This window comes from Sycon ciliatum, chromosome 5, assembly GCF_964019385.1.
Source record: "Sycon ciliatum chromosome 5, ocSycCili1.1, whole genome shotgun sequence".
NCBI classification, from domain to species: domain Eukaryota; kingdom Metazoa; phylum Porifera; class Calcarea; order Leucosolenida; family Sycettidae; genus Sycon; species Sycon ciliatum.
This window is the reverse complement of record NC_088647.1, coordinates 16,658,007-16,675,686: the sequence shown is the minus strand read 5'-3', so window position 1 is coordinate 16,675,686 and position 17,680 is coordinate 16,658,007. Positions and strand designations below refer to the sequence as shown.

Genomic DNA, 17,680 nt, shown 5'->3' with positions numbered 1-17,680 from the left:
AGGGGATTGCAGAAAAACATTCTAAGAAAACTCAACGTTTGACCCATTTATGGTCAAAAGCACGAAGTCCATCTTTTTCTGAATGGACTGTAATCAAAATCATGACCGGCTGACTTCAAGTGACTTGGGTGTTTGTGTGAACAGATCCAGGACTGTGGAGGTACCATGGCATAACTGTTATAACTTGCATGGAGTTTAGCGTGGATGAACTCTGCCGCAATACAATGGGCAGTTCCGGATACGGTAGCTAAAGAGTCTAGTCTCAATATACCCCCCCCCCCCCTCTCACCCATTCCTCACCAATATACAATTGTCTTCCCGTACTCCTGCATAATTGATCTTCTTCCAGAGGAAAGCTACTTGATTTGAAATCAGGAAGCATAATATTATACCCTATTTCGCCGGTCATAAGTCGCACTCGATTATAAATCACACTCCCATTTTCAGATCTGATCCATAATTATTGTTTCAATATACTGTAGCAACATAGGTAGGATCATGTCACATTTGATAGGCTCTTCCCTTCTTTGCCCTTTAAAAAGCGCGTGAAAAGGTGCAATTTGTAGGCTGGGGAATATGATAGTCAACACGCACCTCAAATGTTCCGAATCTCTTCCCAAGGTGCTCAGGGATAGAAGTCCACATCTTTTGACTCAAACCCAGCCACACAGTAGATGCTTTTGCTTCAAATACTACTAGTAGTATACATCCTGGGGAGTTCCAACCCATCTTCTTACAGTTCTACAATTAATTACACCATCTGGCACTGGCAGAAGTTTTAAAGGACCAATAATATTCAAACCCTTGCAACTTGCTCATACTGTATAATTACACGAGTCACAGAGTACCACGCGTCTGGTTTTTTTTGTTGTACAACAAACCAGGCGCGTGGTAATCTGTGACTCGTGTGTTACTGCTTCTGCATTGAGCACTCTATCGAACCGGAGGATTTCGCTCTCCATACTGTACTATAATTGTATAATTTTTACTGAAGATAGCAACGAAAGCACAACATTGGGGACAGAAGGGGCTCCAAAGTGGAGCCTGTGCCAGTGAGGCATGCCAGCAACACCGACCTCTTGTGTCACCACCCAGTTTATGACGATGAGTACATCCGCCTCTTTGACTTGAACACACACACCGAGTAGTTAGCAAGCAACACCACGGCATATCTCAGTTTGCTGGCAGAAGTCACGGATGAGTCTAGAGCACACCATTACTAGATCAAATCAAAATGACATGCATACAGACAGTCACACACGTATGTACTTCGGAGGTCTGTCCCAGGAAGTCCACGCGCGGGGACACTGCCCAAGCATGCTTCAGTACAGATATGTACACTTGACTCTATGCTATTATGCAGGCTTCCTAGTGTTCATTCCAATTCAAATCCAGAATAACTGGGTAGTGCAAATGTAGTGATATCTTTATCCAGACTATAATACATGTATGTACATACACATGCGTGTCTGCAATATACAATCAAAATAATTGCTCAAGTAAAATTGAAAAAACATATCATCATAGTCACGAGCCTAACAAGGAACTCACTATTTCCAAATGTTCAATGTAGCAGAAGTGTGGCAAAGGCATGGTTGAAGCCGGTGAATGCTCCCTTGGCCAGTTCCACTCCTAGATAAGAGTTTTGACTTGATAGTAACCTGTCATCCATAGCTCTCCAACAATTGCTCAAAGTGATCCTCTCAATCAATACCAGGGCCTGGGGAAATGGCCACGGCCAACAGTCGCAGAAACCACAGCAAACACGGAGCACCGCACAGTCTGTGACGAATCTACTGACCTGCTTTTCCAGGGGCAATCTGAGAACGCATACTCGCCTCGCATGGTTATTTGTGCTCTGCTGGCTCTTGAACCCAGGCAATGAGCTTGTCCATCTTGGCGACTTCAGTCTCAGCTGAGTAGGTCTTGGACGCAAGGGCCTGGCGCAAGTTTGGCGACAGCTTCAGAGACTGAACGTAGCCGCGATCATCCCCAGCCAGCAAGAAGGGGAACTCCTTGTTGAAGCGGACCCTGGTCAGGTGCATGTTCTTCTTCTGCGTGACCAGCTGCTGACAGAGTGGGTCGTACTTGTCCACGCTCAGGTCAAAGACGCGGACCTACGAAAGAGACAGAGCGCTAGAAGCAGGTCGATACACATCGCGAGTGCTTGCATCACTTCACGTACATCTAATGTAAACATTGTGAGTGTTAATTCTACAATATCACTGCGCGAACACTGCCCAAGGAGCAGATAAAATGATATAATTATGTGCATCTGACCACATTTTATCCAGCATCCTCCTTGGAGAGAGAGAGACAATCTAGCCGCTATTCATGTGATTTGTACGTGTGTGTGTGTGTGTGTGTGTGCACGTGGGCACGTACATGTAGAATACTGCAGAGTCGGAAATCAGATCAGATGAAGAAGGTAATGGCCTGCACCAGCGCACAGCCCAGTTTTCCCAGGCATGTGTCCCGCAGATTACGCTATTACACAGACGTGCAGTTTTTTGCATAATCGCCGTTCATTCTTATTCTGGCGCAAGTTCCGCGTTGACCTCGCGTAATCCTTGAAAGTTTTGATTTCAAAGCACAGAAATACCGCGCAATCACAGCCACTCTGCGTTTCCAGTCGAAGCATGCTGACGAACCTTTGAGTTTCGGCTGATAGGTCTACAGAGAACTGGCCAAAGAGTTGGCATGCCTCACCAGGGTGCTTAACCAGCGCCACTATCGGTGACCAGGTGACTGGTGTACGCAGGAGCACGTGACCGCTTGTTCAACCATGTTCGATTGGGAATAAAGGAGGAACGCTGCATCGCAGCCTTTTCGGACCAAAACCAGTCGACTCAGCGTCCAAAAGAGTACAACATATGGGCCAATCGCGGTCATCTGTGCTTTTATAAGAACGAAATGGCGCTTTTAGTGGCATTTTGCATACAAATCCCCATCTAGTAGGGCGCAGTCACCCAGTTTCGGTGGAAGTGCGCGAGTTCGATTGGGATTCAAGTAGGAAGGGAGCGTCTCAGCTTTCTCGGACCAAGACGATTCGACTCAGCACCCCGAAGACTACAACTGGTGAAATTTTAATTTTTGCCTTAACTTCCCCTTTAACCAGCGCCACTATCGGTGCACTTCTTGCAGAATTCTACAGCATGTATAGTGTATTTCTGCATAATAGTGCACAATCTTTGCATAATCGCCACCCTCCCCCCCCCCCCCTCTCCAGGGCCCATGATACACAGTTATGTACACTGCTTTTGGGCCACATCATTGTGCGCATAATTAAATATTCGAAAGATTTGACTGCTCCAATCACAGGGATAGCCAGGTCTGGAGATGACCGGCGTGCGCCGCTACATGCTGGCCTACAAGATTGGATTTCAATGAGCAGCACTCTGCTTTGCAGTCCCACATGCCGTCACACCATGAACGCAATTTCAAAGTACTTCAACTGAGAATCCGCGCAATGTTGTGCAGTGGACTATGATCATTTAGATGTTACGTGCAGTGAAGCCTACACTAAACAGCCTAGTGCACAGTACACAACTCACAGTTCCATCTTCAGTGGACACGGCAAACACTGTAGCTGAGAACGGAGACCAGTCAAAGTCGGTCACAGCGTCAGTGAAGTCGAATTTGAACAGCGGCGAAGAGAGATTCTCGTCGTCCCAGAGCTTCAGTGTCCAGTCGGCACTGCATGTGGCAAACACGCGTGGCTGGAACGGGCTCCAGCGAATCGAGTAGATGGCGTTGCTGTGGGCTTGAAATGAGTCCAGGAACGTGGTGCTGTAGGTCTTGGAGCACTTGTGGACGATGCCTTCTTCAGTGCCGACCAGATAGATGTTGTCCACGACCGGGCTGAAGTCGAAGCAAGTCGCCCGCGCCAGGTCGTTGAACACCTCGACTTCAGCACCCTTCTTGGGCGTTGGCTGCGGCTTGTTGAGCAGGCGAACGGTGACGATCTCCTGCCGCTCGAGCTGTATGCGGATTATGGTCCAGCAGGCGACGTGGCCGTCCGACGACACACGGCAAAGAGGTCTAGGTAGCGCTCGTTGTTGGCGATAGTGGTGACGGTCATCTTCTTGGCGCCATCATAGGCGAATCTCCACAGCGGCATCAGAGTACCGATGAGTTTGCATGAATCGTCCAGAGGGTCCTCGTAGTACTTGAAATCTTGCCCAATGCCATCATACGTGTTCTGGTTGATCATGCGTTCGATGATCTTTGCCGCTCTGTCCACCGGCCGGTAATCCTCCGGTCCCATCGACGATGACGTCATACCCAGCTCGTCGTTTCCTCGACCCTTTGCCGTCTCGTAGCGGCCACCCTTCTACTTCTCCTTGGCCTCCTTCTCGCGCTTCTGCCGCTCCAGCTCCTCGGTGTACGCGTCGTAGATCTCCCACTGTGTACGGTCCACAACAAAGCCATGCAACTGAACTTTCGATTCATGAGACAAGGTTTCACTAAATCCGTCACGTAGATCCGACATTGGCAAATCTTATGCTGTCTAATGGGAATTGGAGTGTAGCGCCATGCAAAGCTGGTAATACTACACGTATACAAAAACTCCTTACTCACAGTTGCACTTTCCTGGAGGACGCCGCATCCGACTAGCAAGCGTGGCTGCTTGAACACCTTGTGTGCACTGTGCAGTAGGACGGATACATGCGACTTGCAAGTGTGGCTACATCAGCAGCTGCTCCTAGTGTTTCGTCTTCTTCTTACCCTTACCTTTGCCGCCTCTGCCACCTTTCTTGTTCTTCTTCTTGTTACCACTGGCCATATCGGCTGGCTCCCACACCCAGGCGATGACTTCGTTCATCTTGCGCAACTGGCTTTGGCGTGACGTCTTGCGCACGCCCCTGCGCAGGTTGGGCGAGAGTTTGTACGTGTGTATGTTGCCTTGATCGTCGCCGGCAATGAGAAGCATCTGCGAGGGGACAAAGTGCACCTTGGTGAGGCGATTCTTGCTGTACGGTATGACGTCCTGCTTGCACAACGGGTTGTACTTGTCAATGTCCAAGTCGTACACATGGGCCTACACGCGCACACCGGCATGGGACAAAAGCAAGCAAACGAAACATTGTTCTTCAATGGTTGTACAAGTGTGTAGTGGGTGATCTGTTGGGATATGTGTTATACATTGGGTGTGCTGCGTTTCTTGTTGGCGGCGACTTGTTCTTAGCCATACAATGTCGAACAGCTGTAATGTTGTGGCATACTTCCGAGCCAGGAAAACATCTTCTCTTAAAAATGATCCTAGCGCAATACATCATGTACTGTCGTGGACATGGAAATCCGGTCGCACATCTAGCGGCCTCAGGGTGCTGGCCATGCAGCCATGGGTAAGCAGTATACGCGCATGACCTGATGACATACATGTAATTATTATGCGCTGCAGCACACTGGTCGCATCGGATCAACATGATCGTGCACTGTTCCGTAGGCGCTGAGGGCGCAGGCCCCGATCAATCGACTGGATGTCCATGTCCACGGCAGTATATGGTCGGTGAAATCCCATACTGCTGGATTGAGACTGACTGCGGTGCAAGCTGATTTATGCGTCACACCAATCAAGCAGTGTACAGTGAGCCAAGGACTACGGTACAGAATGCCTAGGGCTGCCCCTATCTGGGGCACAGAGAAATACCCCAGGGGCCAGACTCCATTACATCGTCAGGCTCTGTACAAAACGGAAAGATAACTGCAGGAGCATCCCTCCAGACCCCCGGTGATCAGCATCACAACTAAGGCTGAGTCGGGTAGCATTTTCTTCAGGTATCGGGTTCGGGTAGTTTTCTACGGGTAGTAAGGGTACCCGATCGGGTAATGTTTCCATGGTAACACTACAATGCACCCCTTCCCTTACAGTTACACAGTGAGTAGACATGCGGAGTATTATACAAATTTGTACACGTGCACTGTACATTATGTCATCTGCGACTTCGGGTACTATTCTCTCCCCGTGCTACCCGAGGTCCTCACGGGTACCCGGCTACCTATGAGGACCACTAATCACCCTGTCGTCAAATGCAGGGAGGACAGGTCTATCAGATCATTGCTATTTGCACCTTCTTAAAACGCGATCAACTTTCGCGGCGCACACATTTTGCGTTTTCATGAATTGGGCTGGTTCACGATGAGAAACGCTCGCGATCGTATCTCTTCAGTTGGACCTCACTGTCTACGATCAATGTACAGAGCAGTGTGCGGCGATTTATATTCGAGAATGTGTGATGGTGGTGAAAATAGGGAAAATTAATCTCTAGCGAACGTTTCTCACTTTACAGTAATCTAACCGTAAGTTTTCTAACAGTAGTCATGACTCATATCACTGGTGATACTTCATGAAAAAATAACTCAGAAATGCATTTTCCGGGGATCCGGGCAAATCTTGCTATGTCCCAACCAGTGCAACTTCAAATCCTGTCGCTCCATATTGTTGAGCGAAGCACTAGCCAAATAGTTCGTGAATGGTAGCGTGGCCGAGTGGTCTAAGGCGCTGGATTTAGGCTCCAGTCTCTTCGGAGGCGTGGGTTCGAATCCCACTGCTGCCAGGATTTCTTTTTATACTTTTTTTAATTTTTTTACTATCATCTCAAAGGTTGTGGACATTGAAATCCAATGGGATGACCGGCGCCGGCGCCCTTACCTACGTTACTGCTTCTAGCGCGTACGTGCCCAGTTCACGTAAACACTGGAGAAATGGACCCGCTGTGTTTGCGGCTGCAAGGCCAGCGCCCCGTGGCCGCTTGACTTCTCAACGAATGTCAATGTCCGCTACAGTATTATTGGTCATGCATAATCAGGTCCAGAGTACATAACCAGAGTATGCAGCTTCGCATCCAGGCTCCATAAAACTAGATCACGCCGAGTTTTTGTATTCAGGTCATCAAGGATCTTCGAAAACTCGCCATATTGGCATAGATTATCAATTCGCCGTGACTGCGCTCACACAGATAGAGTCACCCGCGACCAAGTCAATAATTCCCTGTATTTACCCATTGTGCAAACTCAAGCTGGACACAAATCTATTAAATCATTCCTCGGTGCTGACCGCTCCCGAATTCCTTCGCACTATATCCCCAATTCATTTTGCCAGAAACTGAACACATTCATTCATCGTGGGCACCCTGTAAGAAGACCTTAGGGTCTGTTGGGAATGCCCAAGTAAAATAATACAATACAATACAATAGATTCAGTGCTAAATCGCTAAGGTGATAGCGGGAAGTCCGCGTTCGTTTTCACCTCCTGTGCGACAAGCAGCAATGTGCAACAGAACTAACTACCTTGTTGATACGGTAAAATGCATGACCATGTGAAGCAGTGCGAGCTCTCGATGTGCAACAAAAGTGATTCACTTTGTACAAGTACTATGCTGTTCATTAGACAGCCACTGTTTGCTATTTCCACCATGCAGCCTCCCATCATACTGAAGCTTAACTTAAACTTTGTCTTCGGGAAATCCTCAAATATAATGATAAACTATGACCTATTTCAAATTTGGACTTCACGGAGAATTTCAAAGTATTAGGAAATTAGAGGCCACGTGTCACGTACTGCTCTTTTCTCTCCGAAACACAACACTTGCAAGCCAGATATGAAAAAAATCATCAGTCACACCACCGGGACTCGAACCAGGGACCTTGCTATTCGCGAGCAATGCTCTAACCAACTGAGCTACAGTATGATTCTTATCCACAGTGATGGTGAATCTATCCTTCTTCGATCAATCCACATCTGGCTTGCATCATACTGGCAACTCACACCAAGCAAGAGCCCTTATTGGTGTGAGTTGCCAGTATGATGCAAACTATGACCTAAACAGAACAAAACTTCGCAGTAGGATGATTCTCCGGGAGCTGCACACTCTGGTTCGTGCACCTGCATACCGGGGGTAGCATGCCCGAGCGGTCTAAAGCACTGGATTTAGGGCCGGGTACTACTACGCCTACGCTGCTTTGCGGCTCCGCTGCTCTGCGGCTCCGCTGCTCTGCGGCACTTGGCTGCATACAGCGGAGCAGTGCGGTTCCACTGACACTCGCCGGCACTCTGTAAGTGTATGGATTTATCGTGTACATTACATCAAGAGTACATAGCCCCAAGAGTGTGCAACTGCCTGCACAACCTCTATGCTGTGCTGCGACGGCAGAACTTCACATCACGTGACATGGTTCAAAAGGTTATGCTGGCAAACAGTGCAAAGTGACCACAAGAGAGTTGTACCCAAAGCTGGGCTGCGTACAACCCAGTATCTATCATGCACAGAGTGCACGGGTTCATCACGTGATGTGAAGTTCTGCCGTCGCAGAGTAGCAGACCCCATAGCTGGAGTTGCACACTCTTGGGGTTATGTACTCTTGATTACATCAAGATTACATAAACCAGAGTGTGCAACTTGGGATGGTTCCTGTGGGAGCGTAATTCGTGCACTGCGTCATTTCTGACGGCATGGTAGGCCACAGGTACGGAGAAAAGTTGCGTAACCAGTCGCGGTGGTGCAGGTCACTGAGTTTGTCCTGATTTCGGTTTTTTGATACGGATAGCCTGGTGACTTTACTTGTCGGTGGATGTGGCAGCGTACACAGTCACACAAAACACCGAAATCCTGAAACAGGACGTCTAAAATCAAACAAACTTGGCTGATTTCCGGGCTATGAAACATGAAAATTTGAGCTGTACGCAAGTCGTGGCTTGGCTGACCTCATCAGGGTGACGTAGTGCACGAACTGCGCTGTTTCAGATCTGATATGCACAGTTGCACACTCTGGTTTATGTACTCTTGATTACATGTATATCACGATAAATCGTGGCATGTTCATCATTAGTTTTTTCCCCGTGAAAACAAATTTCTTGGGATGGCGCAAAGTACTGTCGCGGCCAAAGAAAACCGACCCACGAGTCAAAAGACTTTAAGTAGCAGTGCTTTTCCATTCCAGTTACATCATGCATGGTCGAAAAACCCATCCGAGGGCTGCATGAGCCGTGGTGCTGCTTTCGGCTCCTGGGTCGGATTTCTTTTGCCACGCGTGTAGTTATGTTGCGTAGTAGCATTCAGTCACTGTTGTCACTACTGTGCAGTAACTAACTACTTGAACCTGTCAAGGCGACTAGTGTAAAAGTCCGGATGTATATAACGAAGTAGGATGGAGAGCCAAGGATTATTTATAAAAAGTAAAAAGGACCAAGGAACTACAAGTTACACTGTACTACAGTCGAAAATGGAACTTCGACAAGTACCCTGGATCTGGGAACTCAGTGGATATGCAGAAGCCTGACGGATCAAAAGATCAGTCAGCGACCAGCGATCTCAACGATGGAGTGCTTACCCGCAGCAAATCTAAAGGTCAATGCTGACAATCTCATTTCTGAATGTTTGCAGCATCAGACGGAAAGTGGATGAGGTGAAGGAGTTCCTGTCGGCCAGAGGAGTGCACATCTTTGGTATGTCAGAAACCTGGCTGAAACCCGATGTTGGTGATGGAGAATTGGCGATTCCTCATTACAAACTTTTCAGGAAGGACCGCCCCATCCAGCAAGGTGGTGGCGTCGGCATTTACTGCCATGAGTCTGTGGTTGTCCGAAGACGAATGGATTTGGAAGCTGCTGAGCTAGAGATTGTATGGCTGGAAGTCAGATGTCCTGGTGACACTCTCCTTGTCGGGTGTGGATACCGTCCTCCAGACAAGCCAGTGCCGTACTGGGACTCTCTTCAAGAGAACATAGAAACTGCAATGGAAGGCCCTCAGGCATCTACCGTTCTCATTGGAGACTTCAACATTGATTACAGCTGTGAGAACTCTCCGAACGCACAACATCTGCACCGAGTACTATCCAGTAGTAATCTTCGGAATTATGTCACCTCACCAACTCGTGTCACGAGCCACACGGCTTCAACCATAGGTCTGTTTCTGTCAAATACACCCATTTCTGGTGCCTGTGAAACGATTTACGGAGATATTAACGACCATTTCGCCATCCTTGCACACTTGCCTGTAAACCAGACAGGGGTAAACCGAACATCACAACCCGGACAGAGTCGCCGTATCCACACCATCGACTGGGAGAAGTTTCAGACTGATCTGTGTGTCCACTTTCATCAGTTCCCTCGGAACGGCACGATAAATGACATGACAGGTGCATTCACGTCTGCTATTATGGAAACACTAGATGAGCAGGCCGCCTTTGGTGGCGAGGCGCAAGCGTGGTCGCCGGATCTGTCCTTGGTTAACTGAGGAGTTGGTATCTGCAGTACGGCACCGCAACAGGCTACACCATCGACTCATGAAGGATCAAGCCAATGAGGTGCTTCGTGAGCAACATCGGCTCGCCAGAGCTTTTGCCAGAAAGCTTGACCGAAAGTTTCGTAACCTGTACTTCGTAAACCAGTGCAACACACCTGATCAGCAGAAACTTTGGTCAGCAATGAACACAGTCACAGGGCGACGGAAGGAACGTCAAATACCTCAGGTTTCTGTTGAGGATCTCGGCCAGGTCTTCGGTGAAATTGTCAATGACCCAAGCAGACCACAGAATCTGCACCCGCCACTTGGGCCAATGCCAGCCAACAGTCTTCACGTCTTCAAACCTGTAAGTGTTGCAGATGTCGAAAAGTGTCTTAAAGCTGTGGATCCATTCAAAGCTGCCAGCAGTGACTCTGTACCTGGAATTGTCCTGCGGCAATGTGCAAATGTGCTTGCTCCTCCACTTTCCTGTATCATTAATAGTTCACTACAGAGTGGTGTTGTGCCCACCACGTTCAAGCACTCCCACATCAGTCCCCTGCATAAAGCCGGAGACCGCTCATCAGCCCGCAACTACAGACCTGTATCCTTACTCCCTATCGTTTCGCGTATCCTAGAGCAGTTTGTGAAGAGACAGCTGACAGTTGACAGAATATCTGTACAGCAATGATTTATACCCGATGACTCAATTTGCATATCGACCCCGCCATTCAACAGAAGATGCATTGGTACTAGCAGTGAATCGCTGGCTATTAGCGAAATCCGAGCGCAAGTACACCGGTTTGGTTATGATTGATATGTCGAAGGCGTTTGATCGTGTACAACATGAGAGGCTGGTTAATGAACTGTACACCCTAGGCATTGGAGGAGCACCCCTACACTGGTTCTGTGACTACCTCAGTGGCAGGTCACAGCAAGTGAGGGTGCTGGACAGCTTGTCTTGCTCTGTTGGCCGTACGCGTGGTGTTCCGCAAGGGAGCGTTCTTGGACCCATTCTCTTTGTGTTGTACACCCGTAATCTGCACACAGCACTTCCTGCAACTGTCAATCACCAAGAATTTGCTGACGATATAATCCTTGATTTCTCCCATCCTGACTTAGATTTTGTTGGCAGAACTCTGACGAGAGCAGTAACTGATATCTCCCGATGGCTTGAAGACATCGGCCTCGTAATGAATGCCAGCAAGACTCAGGTCATGTTCGTTCAGCCTCGTGGCGCAGCCATTGCCACACCCGATGTTTTCTGCAACAACGAGCAACTGGAGGTGACGGCCACCGCAAAATACCTTGGTGTGATCGTTGACGACCAATTGTCATGGAGGCCACATGTCGACTATGTGTCACGTAGAACTGCACAAACCATAGGGCAATTGTGGAGACACGGGCGTTCACTAACGCTTAGAGCTCGACGGTCGTGGTACACCAGTATGGTAAACAGCCAGCTGTGTTATGCTTCAGCAGCATTCTACCCAAGCCTCACAGCTCAGCTTCTCGACCGTTTGGGGAAGATCAGCAAGGCTGGAGTCAGAGCTGTGTTTCAGCTCCCTCGTCAAACACCGACCGCACCTCTTATTTCTAGATTAAATATTTCCCCACTGATCCACCATTTTAAGCTCAAGATTGTTGTTTTTGTGCATAGATGTCTTGCCTCCAATGCAAGCATGCTATTTTCGCCTTTCTTTCTGTTGATCGCTGAACCTGGTCTTGAGCAAAGCACACGCCGTGTTACACGTGGCCAGGTCTCACGTCTTCTCCAAATTCCATTCGTTCGTGGACCAGCATCTCGAGCGTCCATGCAATTCGTGGGCAGCGTGTATTGGAACAGGCTTCCGGCAAATATTCGTTGCCATGAAGATATTCTGGGTTTCAAAGCCCTGCTGTGCCCAGATGTTCTTGACACGTTTTCTCTGTCTTGACTCATTCGTCAGACATGTGCATTTTGATCTTTTGGTTTGGTCTCTAATCGACAAACTGACTTTTCTCCTCAAATACCTCAACTTCTCTATTTCTCTTTCATACATCTGCTTCGTTTATTCCTTACTCTTATCTTTCTATCTTTTTCTTTTCTTTCCCCTGTCATTTAATCATTGTCACTCACATACAAATACCATCATAAAATATAAAACACAAGATTTTCTCATCTGTAAAAAGGCGACGTGGAGACAATAATCTTAATAATGCAATGAATATAACTAAATGCGCACTCATATCACAACCATGGGGACGAATCATGTATTCCAGAACGTTTTCTTGTCACAATTATCAATGGAATTCGTGACTAAAGAGAATGATGAAACTACAATAGGATTTATACACTTGCAGTGGAACAGCGAGGATACAAGCATAGTAAGAAAAATAGCACAAACCTAGGAACAATTTGCACAGGTAATAAACTATAGGTGAGGTGAGAAATGATAGGAAATTCAGCAAGTGCATACAGCAAGTGCATACACATGCATGTCCATTGTCACACTGCACTTGCTGAATTTCCTATCATTTCTCACCTCACCTATAGTTTATTACCTGTGCAAATTGTTCCTAGGTTTGTGCTATTTTTCTTACTATGCTTGTATCCTCGCTGTTCCACTGCAAGTGTATAAATCCTATTGTAGTTTCATCATTCTCTTTAGTCACGAATTCCATTGATAATTGTGACAAGAAAACGTTCTGGAATACATGATTCGTCCCCATGGTTGTGATATGAGTGCGCATTTAGTTATATTCATTGCATTATTTTCTCATCTTTTTCTATTTCTTGTTTTTCATTAGCTTTAGCATGTTCATTCACATTCTTCATCATTTGTGAGAACTAGACCTGGTCTAGTGAGAAGGCATTCTACTGCCTGTAATTCTGGTGAAGTAAAATAAAGTAACAACAACAACACTATAATGTCCACTAACACCACCAGTTACTAAACAATCAATGGTGGTGTTAGTGGACATTATAGTGTAACTTGTAGTTCCTTGGTCCTTTTTACTTTTTATACAACAAAGTGCTAATTTTAACGAGTTAACGATGAGAAATCTGTTGTTGAAATAGAAATCCTTATACAGAAATCGATACAGTACTGTTCCTATTGAGCGTTGAGAACGAGTCAGAATTGTTACCTTTTGTTCACGTAAACCAGTCAATTTTAGGTAATCGTTGTATATGCGCCTCATTAAAATAATGGTTTTTACAGTAATCCGTGATGTATATGTATTCCCAACCGGGTCACAAGTGACCCAGTGTTCTTTTTCCAAACGGGTCCAAGTACACCCCAACCGGGCCGCTGACCCGGCTGACCCGGCTCTGGAGCAGATACTGGTACCCACATTGAAACACCTCGCAGCATACAGACAAACATATGAGCACACACGAGCACGAGTGAGCACGCCAACACACGCTCGCACGCTCTCTCTCACACACACACACACACATACACACACGCAAACACACACAAACACACACACACACACACCATGTACATACAAACACATGGAATTCGCTTACATATCCGTTCATTGTGCCGGCGACAAACACGGTTGACGAGTACGATGCCCAGCAGAAGTCAATCACGGGGTCGTCCAGGTCGAATACAAACAGCGGCGTCTCTGGCCGCTCATCATCCCAGATCTTCACGCAACAGTCCACTCCGCACGTCGCAAACACACGCGGCTGGAATGGGTTCCAACGCACCGCGTAGATGGTGAAGTTGTGCGCTTGGAATGAGCGGATATAGTTCTGCTGGTAAAGCGTGGAGCACTTGTGTATGATTCCCTCCTCGGTTCCTATCAGGTACACGTTGTCTAGGGTGGGGATGAAATCAAAGCAGCTTCCACGCGCCAAGTTCAGCTGTTTCTCTGGCTCCATCCACGGCTCGGGGATGATGGGGATTTTCGCCTTGTCCTTCAGCTGCATGATGGGGGTGATGTTGCGCCGTGCGAGCGCGTCCTTCGTCACCGTCCACTGAGCGATGAAGCCGTCGGACGACACGCTGAAGAAGTTGAGACGGCGCTGCGGGTCGTCTTTCTGCCATCTCACCTGCCACACCATGTCCGTGTGCCGCTCTAGCACAGGGCTCTCGCACAGTATGGCGTTGGCGCTGGGCCGACGGGCGTCCAGGACGGCCACGCGTCCGTCCAGCATTCCGATGCACAGCATGTGGCACTGCTTCGGGTGCACGTCCACGCTCATCACGCCGCTCGCCATGTCCATCACGTGGTCAGGGAACGCCGGGTTCTTCAGCGTGTGCAGGCACACCGACCCCTCGCCCACCTTGTCAATCAGGTCCACACTGCAGTAGGTGGCGACGAACATGTCCGAGTAGCGCGGGCACAGGCAGAACGACTTCACCGCTATACCGAACCCGTAGTTACCCTTCACGCTCCACAGGTGTAGCAGCGTGCCGGCCTTCTTGTAGCCTGCCGTGCCGTCGCGCGGATCGTCAAAGTACACCATGTCGTGAATGCGATCGCGCACGCCGTTCTGCGTGACCATGCGCTCCATGACCTTGGCCACCTTGCTGATGGCCGAGCAATCGTGCTCCTTCACAGGCTCCTCGGCGTCACCATCATCATCACCACCCTTGCCCCCTATGCCACCTGTCTTCTTCTTCTTGCCTCCTGAACCACCGCTGGGCTCCAGGTTCTCCAGCTTGATCGTGATCTCAAGCTCGTCTGGCTCGTCCGGTAGTGGCTCAGGTTCCGCCGCTGCCTGCGCCTGCGCTCCGCCTGCCGGCTGGCGCGCACTGGCAGCCGCTTTCCGCTTCTTCTCCGCTTCCAAGCGCGCTTGTTCCTCGATGCACCTGTCGTAGATCTCCCACTGAGTGACACTGTCTGAATAGCCGGCGCGCTTTGGCGGAACGGTCATCGTCTCGCGTGTCGATGTAAACGATGTATCCAAGGTTTGAGTTTCACGATCGATGTAGTTGAACTGGATCAATAGCTTCGAGTCTCCGCCAGCATCGGCAGTTGCGGCAGCACCGCCGCCCTCTCTGGATGCGTCCGCATTCTTCTCCTTCTTTGCTCTCCTGGTCGAGGATTCCTCCCCGTCATCATCCTCATCGTCGTTGTCGTCGTCCTCGTCCCCGTCACTCTGCTCGTCCGGGTCTAGCGAATGCGAGAAACGTCGGGAGGTGGTGGTGGTGAGCGAGCCGCTTCTCTCGTAATCTAGAGCGCGCGAGCGTTGTCTTTCAGCCTCTTCTGAATCCGCCCGAATGAGATAGCTGGGCATCTCCCAGTGGACGACCATGTGCTCCGTAATACCGATAGACTTGTAAGCGCCCTCCTTGTAGTTATAGCGTGTTACGTTGGACGGTAATCGAGGGTTTGTGGCCTTCAACACTCGGGTTATGACTTCGTTTAGCTGCGCCTCCCGTCTGGCCGCTGCCTCTTCTTCTTCTTTGGCCCGGCGCTCGGCTTCTTTCAGCTTGGCGTTCTCCTTCTCTCGATCCTTGGCTGCAAGTGAAGCAACGGCCTCACGTATCAACTGCAGGTTATCTTTTTCGATACTCATGGTTGAGGGCCAGGAACGTTTCCCGTCGACCAACCCAGACAGAAACTTGTTATGTGAGAAAGGAGAGGAAATGGAGTTCTGCAGGACGGTAGAGCCGACGCAGCGGTTGCCTCGCAGTACTGCCAGTAGTCCCGATCCCTGGCCTACACCATGTTACATGTACCAGATGTACACTGGCTACAGCACCAAACTGTCAGAGTGTCTACCAGTCGGCCGGGGAGATGTCCTATCTGGTCTACGCAGCTGCGTGCGGGTCTACAAAAAAAGTACAGAGAAGTAGATCTACGTGTGCTGCCTGCTCGCAATGTGAGCTGTAAACTGGAGTGGAGAGTGGAGACAGGACTAGTACTAGTCACTACTAGTACTAGACTGGAGGAACGGATCTACATGATCATCATTGGAGTTTTGGAACGGCGCAGCCAGTACTAGTAGACGGACGCTACTTGAAAGTAAGTAATTATTAGTTGTAGTTGTATAGTCATGAAGATCTACCTGTAGTGCAGACGTAGATCTACATGCCAGGGAGGGATCAAGGACCTAATCCAGTCGATAATGATGATTGACAGATTGTGACCTTCGCGGTTTAGCTAGCCGAGGCCATCGTTACATGTAGTACCACCCATCTAGTAGCTCTACCCGCTAGCTTTGTCAGTTTGTGAACAGCCAGTCATGAGGTGTGAGCCGTTCTCGCATGCGCACCCCATGACCGGAAGACGCTCTGCTTTGGCGAGGAGTGCGGACTGCCACAGCTAGCCGACCACACTGCACTCTATCTCTGCATCCCTCTACTCGCTAGCTTCGTGAACAGATAATCGTAAATTCCGCTAGGACCCTAAGGGTCTGACGTGGAATTGGGGTTGCATAAGGAGGTGAGGCTGAGAATGTGACAGTGTGTTAGGCCCAAAATCGCTCCGTTTTCATATAATTCATAGCGTTTTAAAGACAAACACATTCAACCTCATTTCCCGCCAAAACCAACCCTTCCCAGAATCTCTTTGGCCTTTCTGAGCCGTTTCTTGAATGGATTACTGTGACAGTGTTCTGGGGTATCACTGCACTGGGAGGGTGGGACACTGTCACATTCTCAGCCTCACCTCCTTATGCAACCCCAATTCCACGTCAGACCCTTAGGGTCCTAGCGGAATTTACGATTGCATTTCGGAGGCTCGGCCTTCGAATGTGACAGTGTGATTTTCAAAGACAAGGCTGAGACCAAATCCCAATACTTGCTCAAACATGTATTCTCCACAGTGATAGAGCTGGAAAAGCAATATTATAGCATAACAACCGTTGAACGTCATCCAGTGCAAACATGGACAACAGCACTCACTCCTCAGGGTAAATAGCCTGACAAGAGAAAACCTCCACACAATTTACGGCACCCTAAGTGATGCACAGACAGTGCCACTCATCCAGACTACATATACATTGTACATGAATGCAATGTTCGGATATTCCCACAAATACTAATACTGCAGTTGGGTTACTACCACGGATTGCACTATCAGTAGGTGAAACATAGGCACCCTCAGTCCGGAGAGGCAGCAGCTGAGTAGGGACACTGGAAGGATGATTATGAATGGCTGAGCTATTGTCTTGAGCACAGCTTGTGACCATTATAGTGGGATACAAATGTATCAGGCTGGCTCCAATTGGCTGCCAGCTAGGCATCTGACATACAGATGACAGCCTGGAAAGCGGCTGCAGCTGAGGCGCCGCGAGTAGGTGTAATGAGCCTGGAAGGCTGGCTCAATTCCCAAACAGAGACAAGATACCCTTCAGCCACTGTGCCAGAGTGGATGAGCCCACTGGTATGTGAGGAGCTGGGATTGCCAAGCCAGTGGTAGAATGCTGATTGCTCTGGTTTCAATCGAAACTTGGCTGTGCGGGCTCTAAATTCTCGAGCATAATCAACTACATTTGTAGGCTAGCCAG

At 48.8% G+C, this 17,680-nt stretch overlaps 1 protein-coding gene, 1 non-coding gene and 1 pseudogene across 2 annotated transcripts; 1 reads left to right on the top strand and 2 right to left on the bottom strand.

The window, feature by feature from the left end:
• Window positions 1-1,171: 1,171 nt before the first annotated feature.
• On the bottom strand, window positions 1,172-4,321 carry LOC135817846 (dynein intermediate chain 2, ciliary-like; annotated as a pseudogene).
• Window positions 4,322-4,459: 138 nt separating this feature from the next.
• Window positions 4,460-15,863, bottom strand: LOC135817845 (dynein intermediate chain 2, ciliary-like). The gene is made up of 2 exons (XM_065331123.1): window positions 13,742-15,863; window positions 4,460-5,041 (listed from the first exon to the last, which is right to left on the bottom strand). The coding sequence occupies exons 1-2, from the start codon at window positions 15,743-15,745 to the stop codon at window positions 4,706-4,708; spliced, it is 2,340 nt and encodes a 779-aa protein (XP_065187195.1). The 5' UTR covers window positions 15,746-15,863; the 3' UTR covers window positions 4,460-4,705.
• Window positions 6,479-6,560, top strand: Trnal-uag (transfer RNA leucine (anticodon UAG)). The gene has a single exon. It is a non-coding gene; the product is annotated as a tRNA-Leu (tRNA).
• Window positions 15,864-17,680: the final 1,817 nt, after the last annotated feature.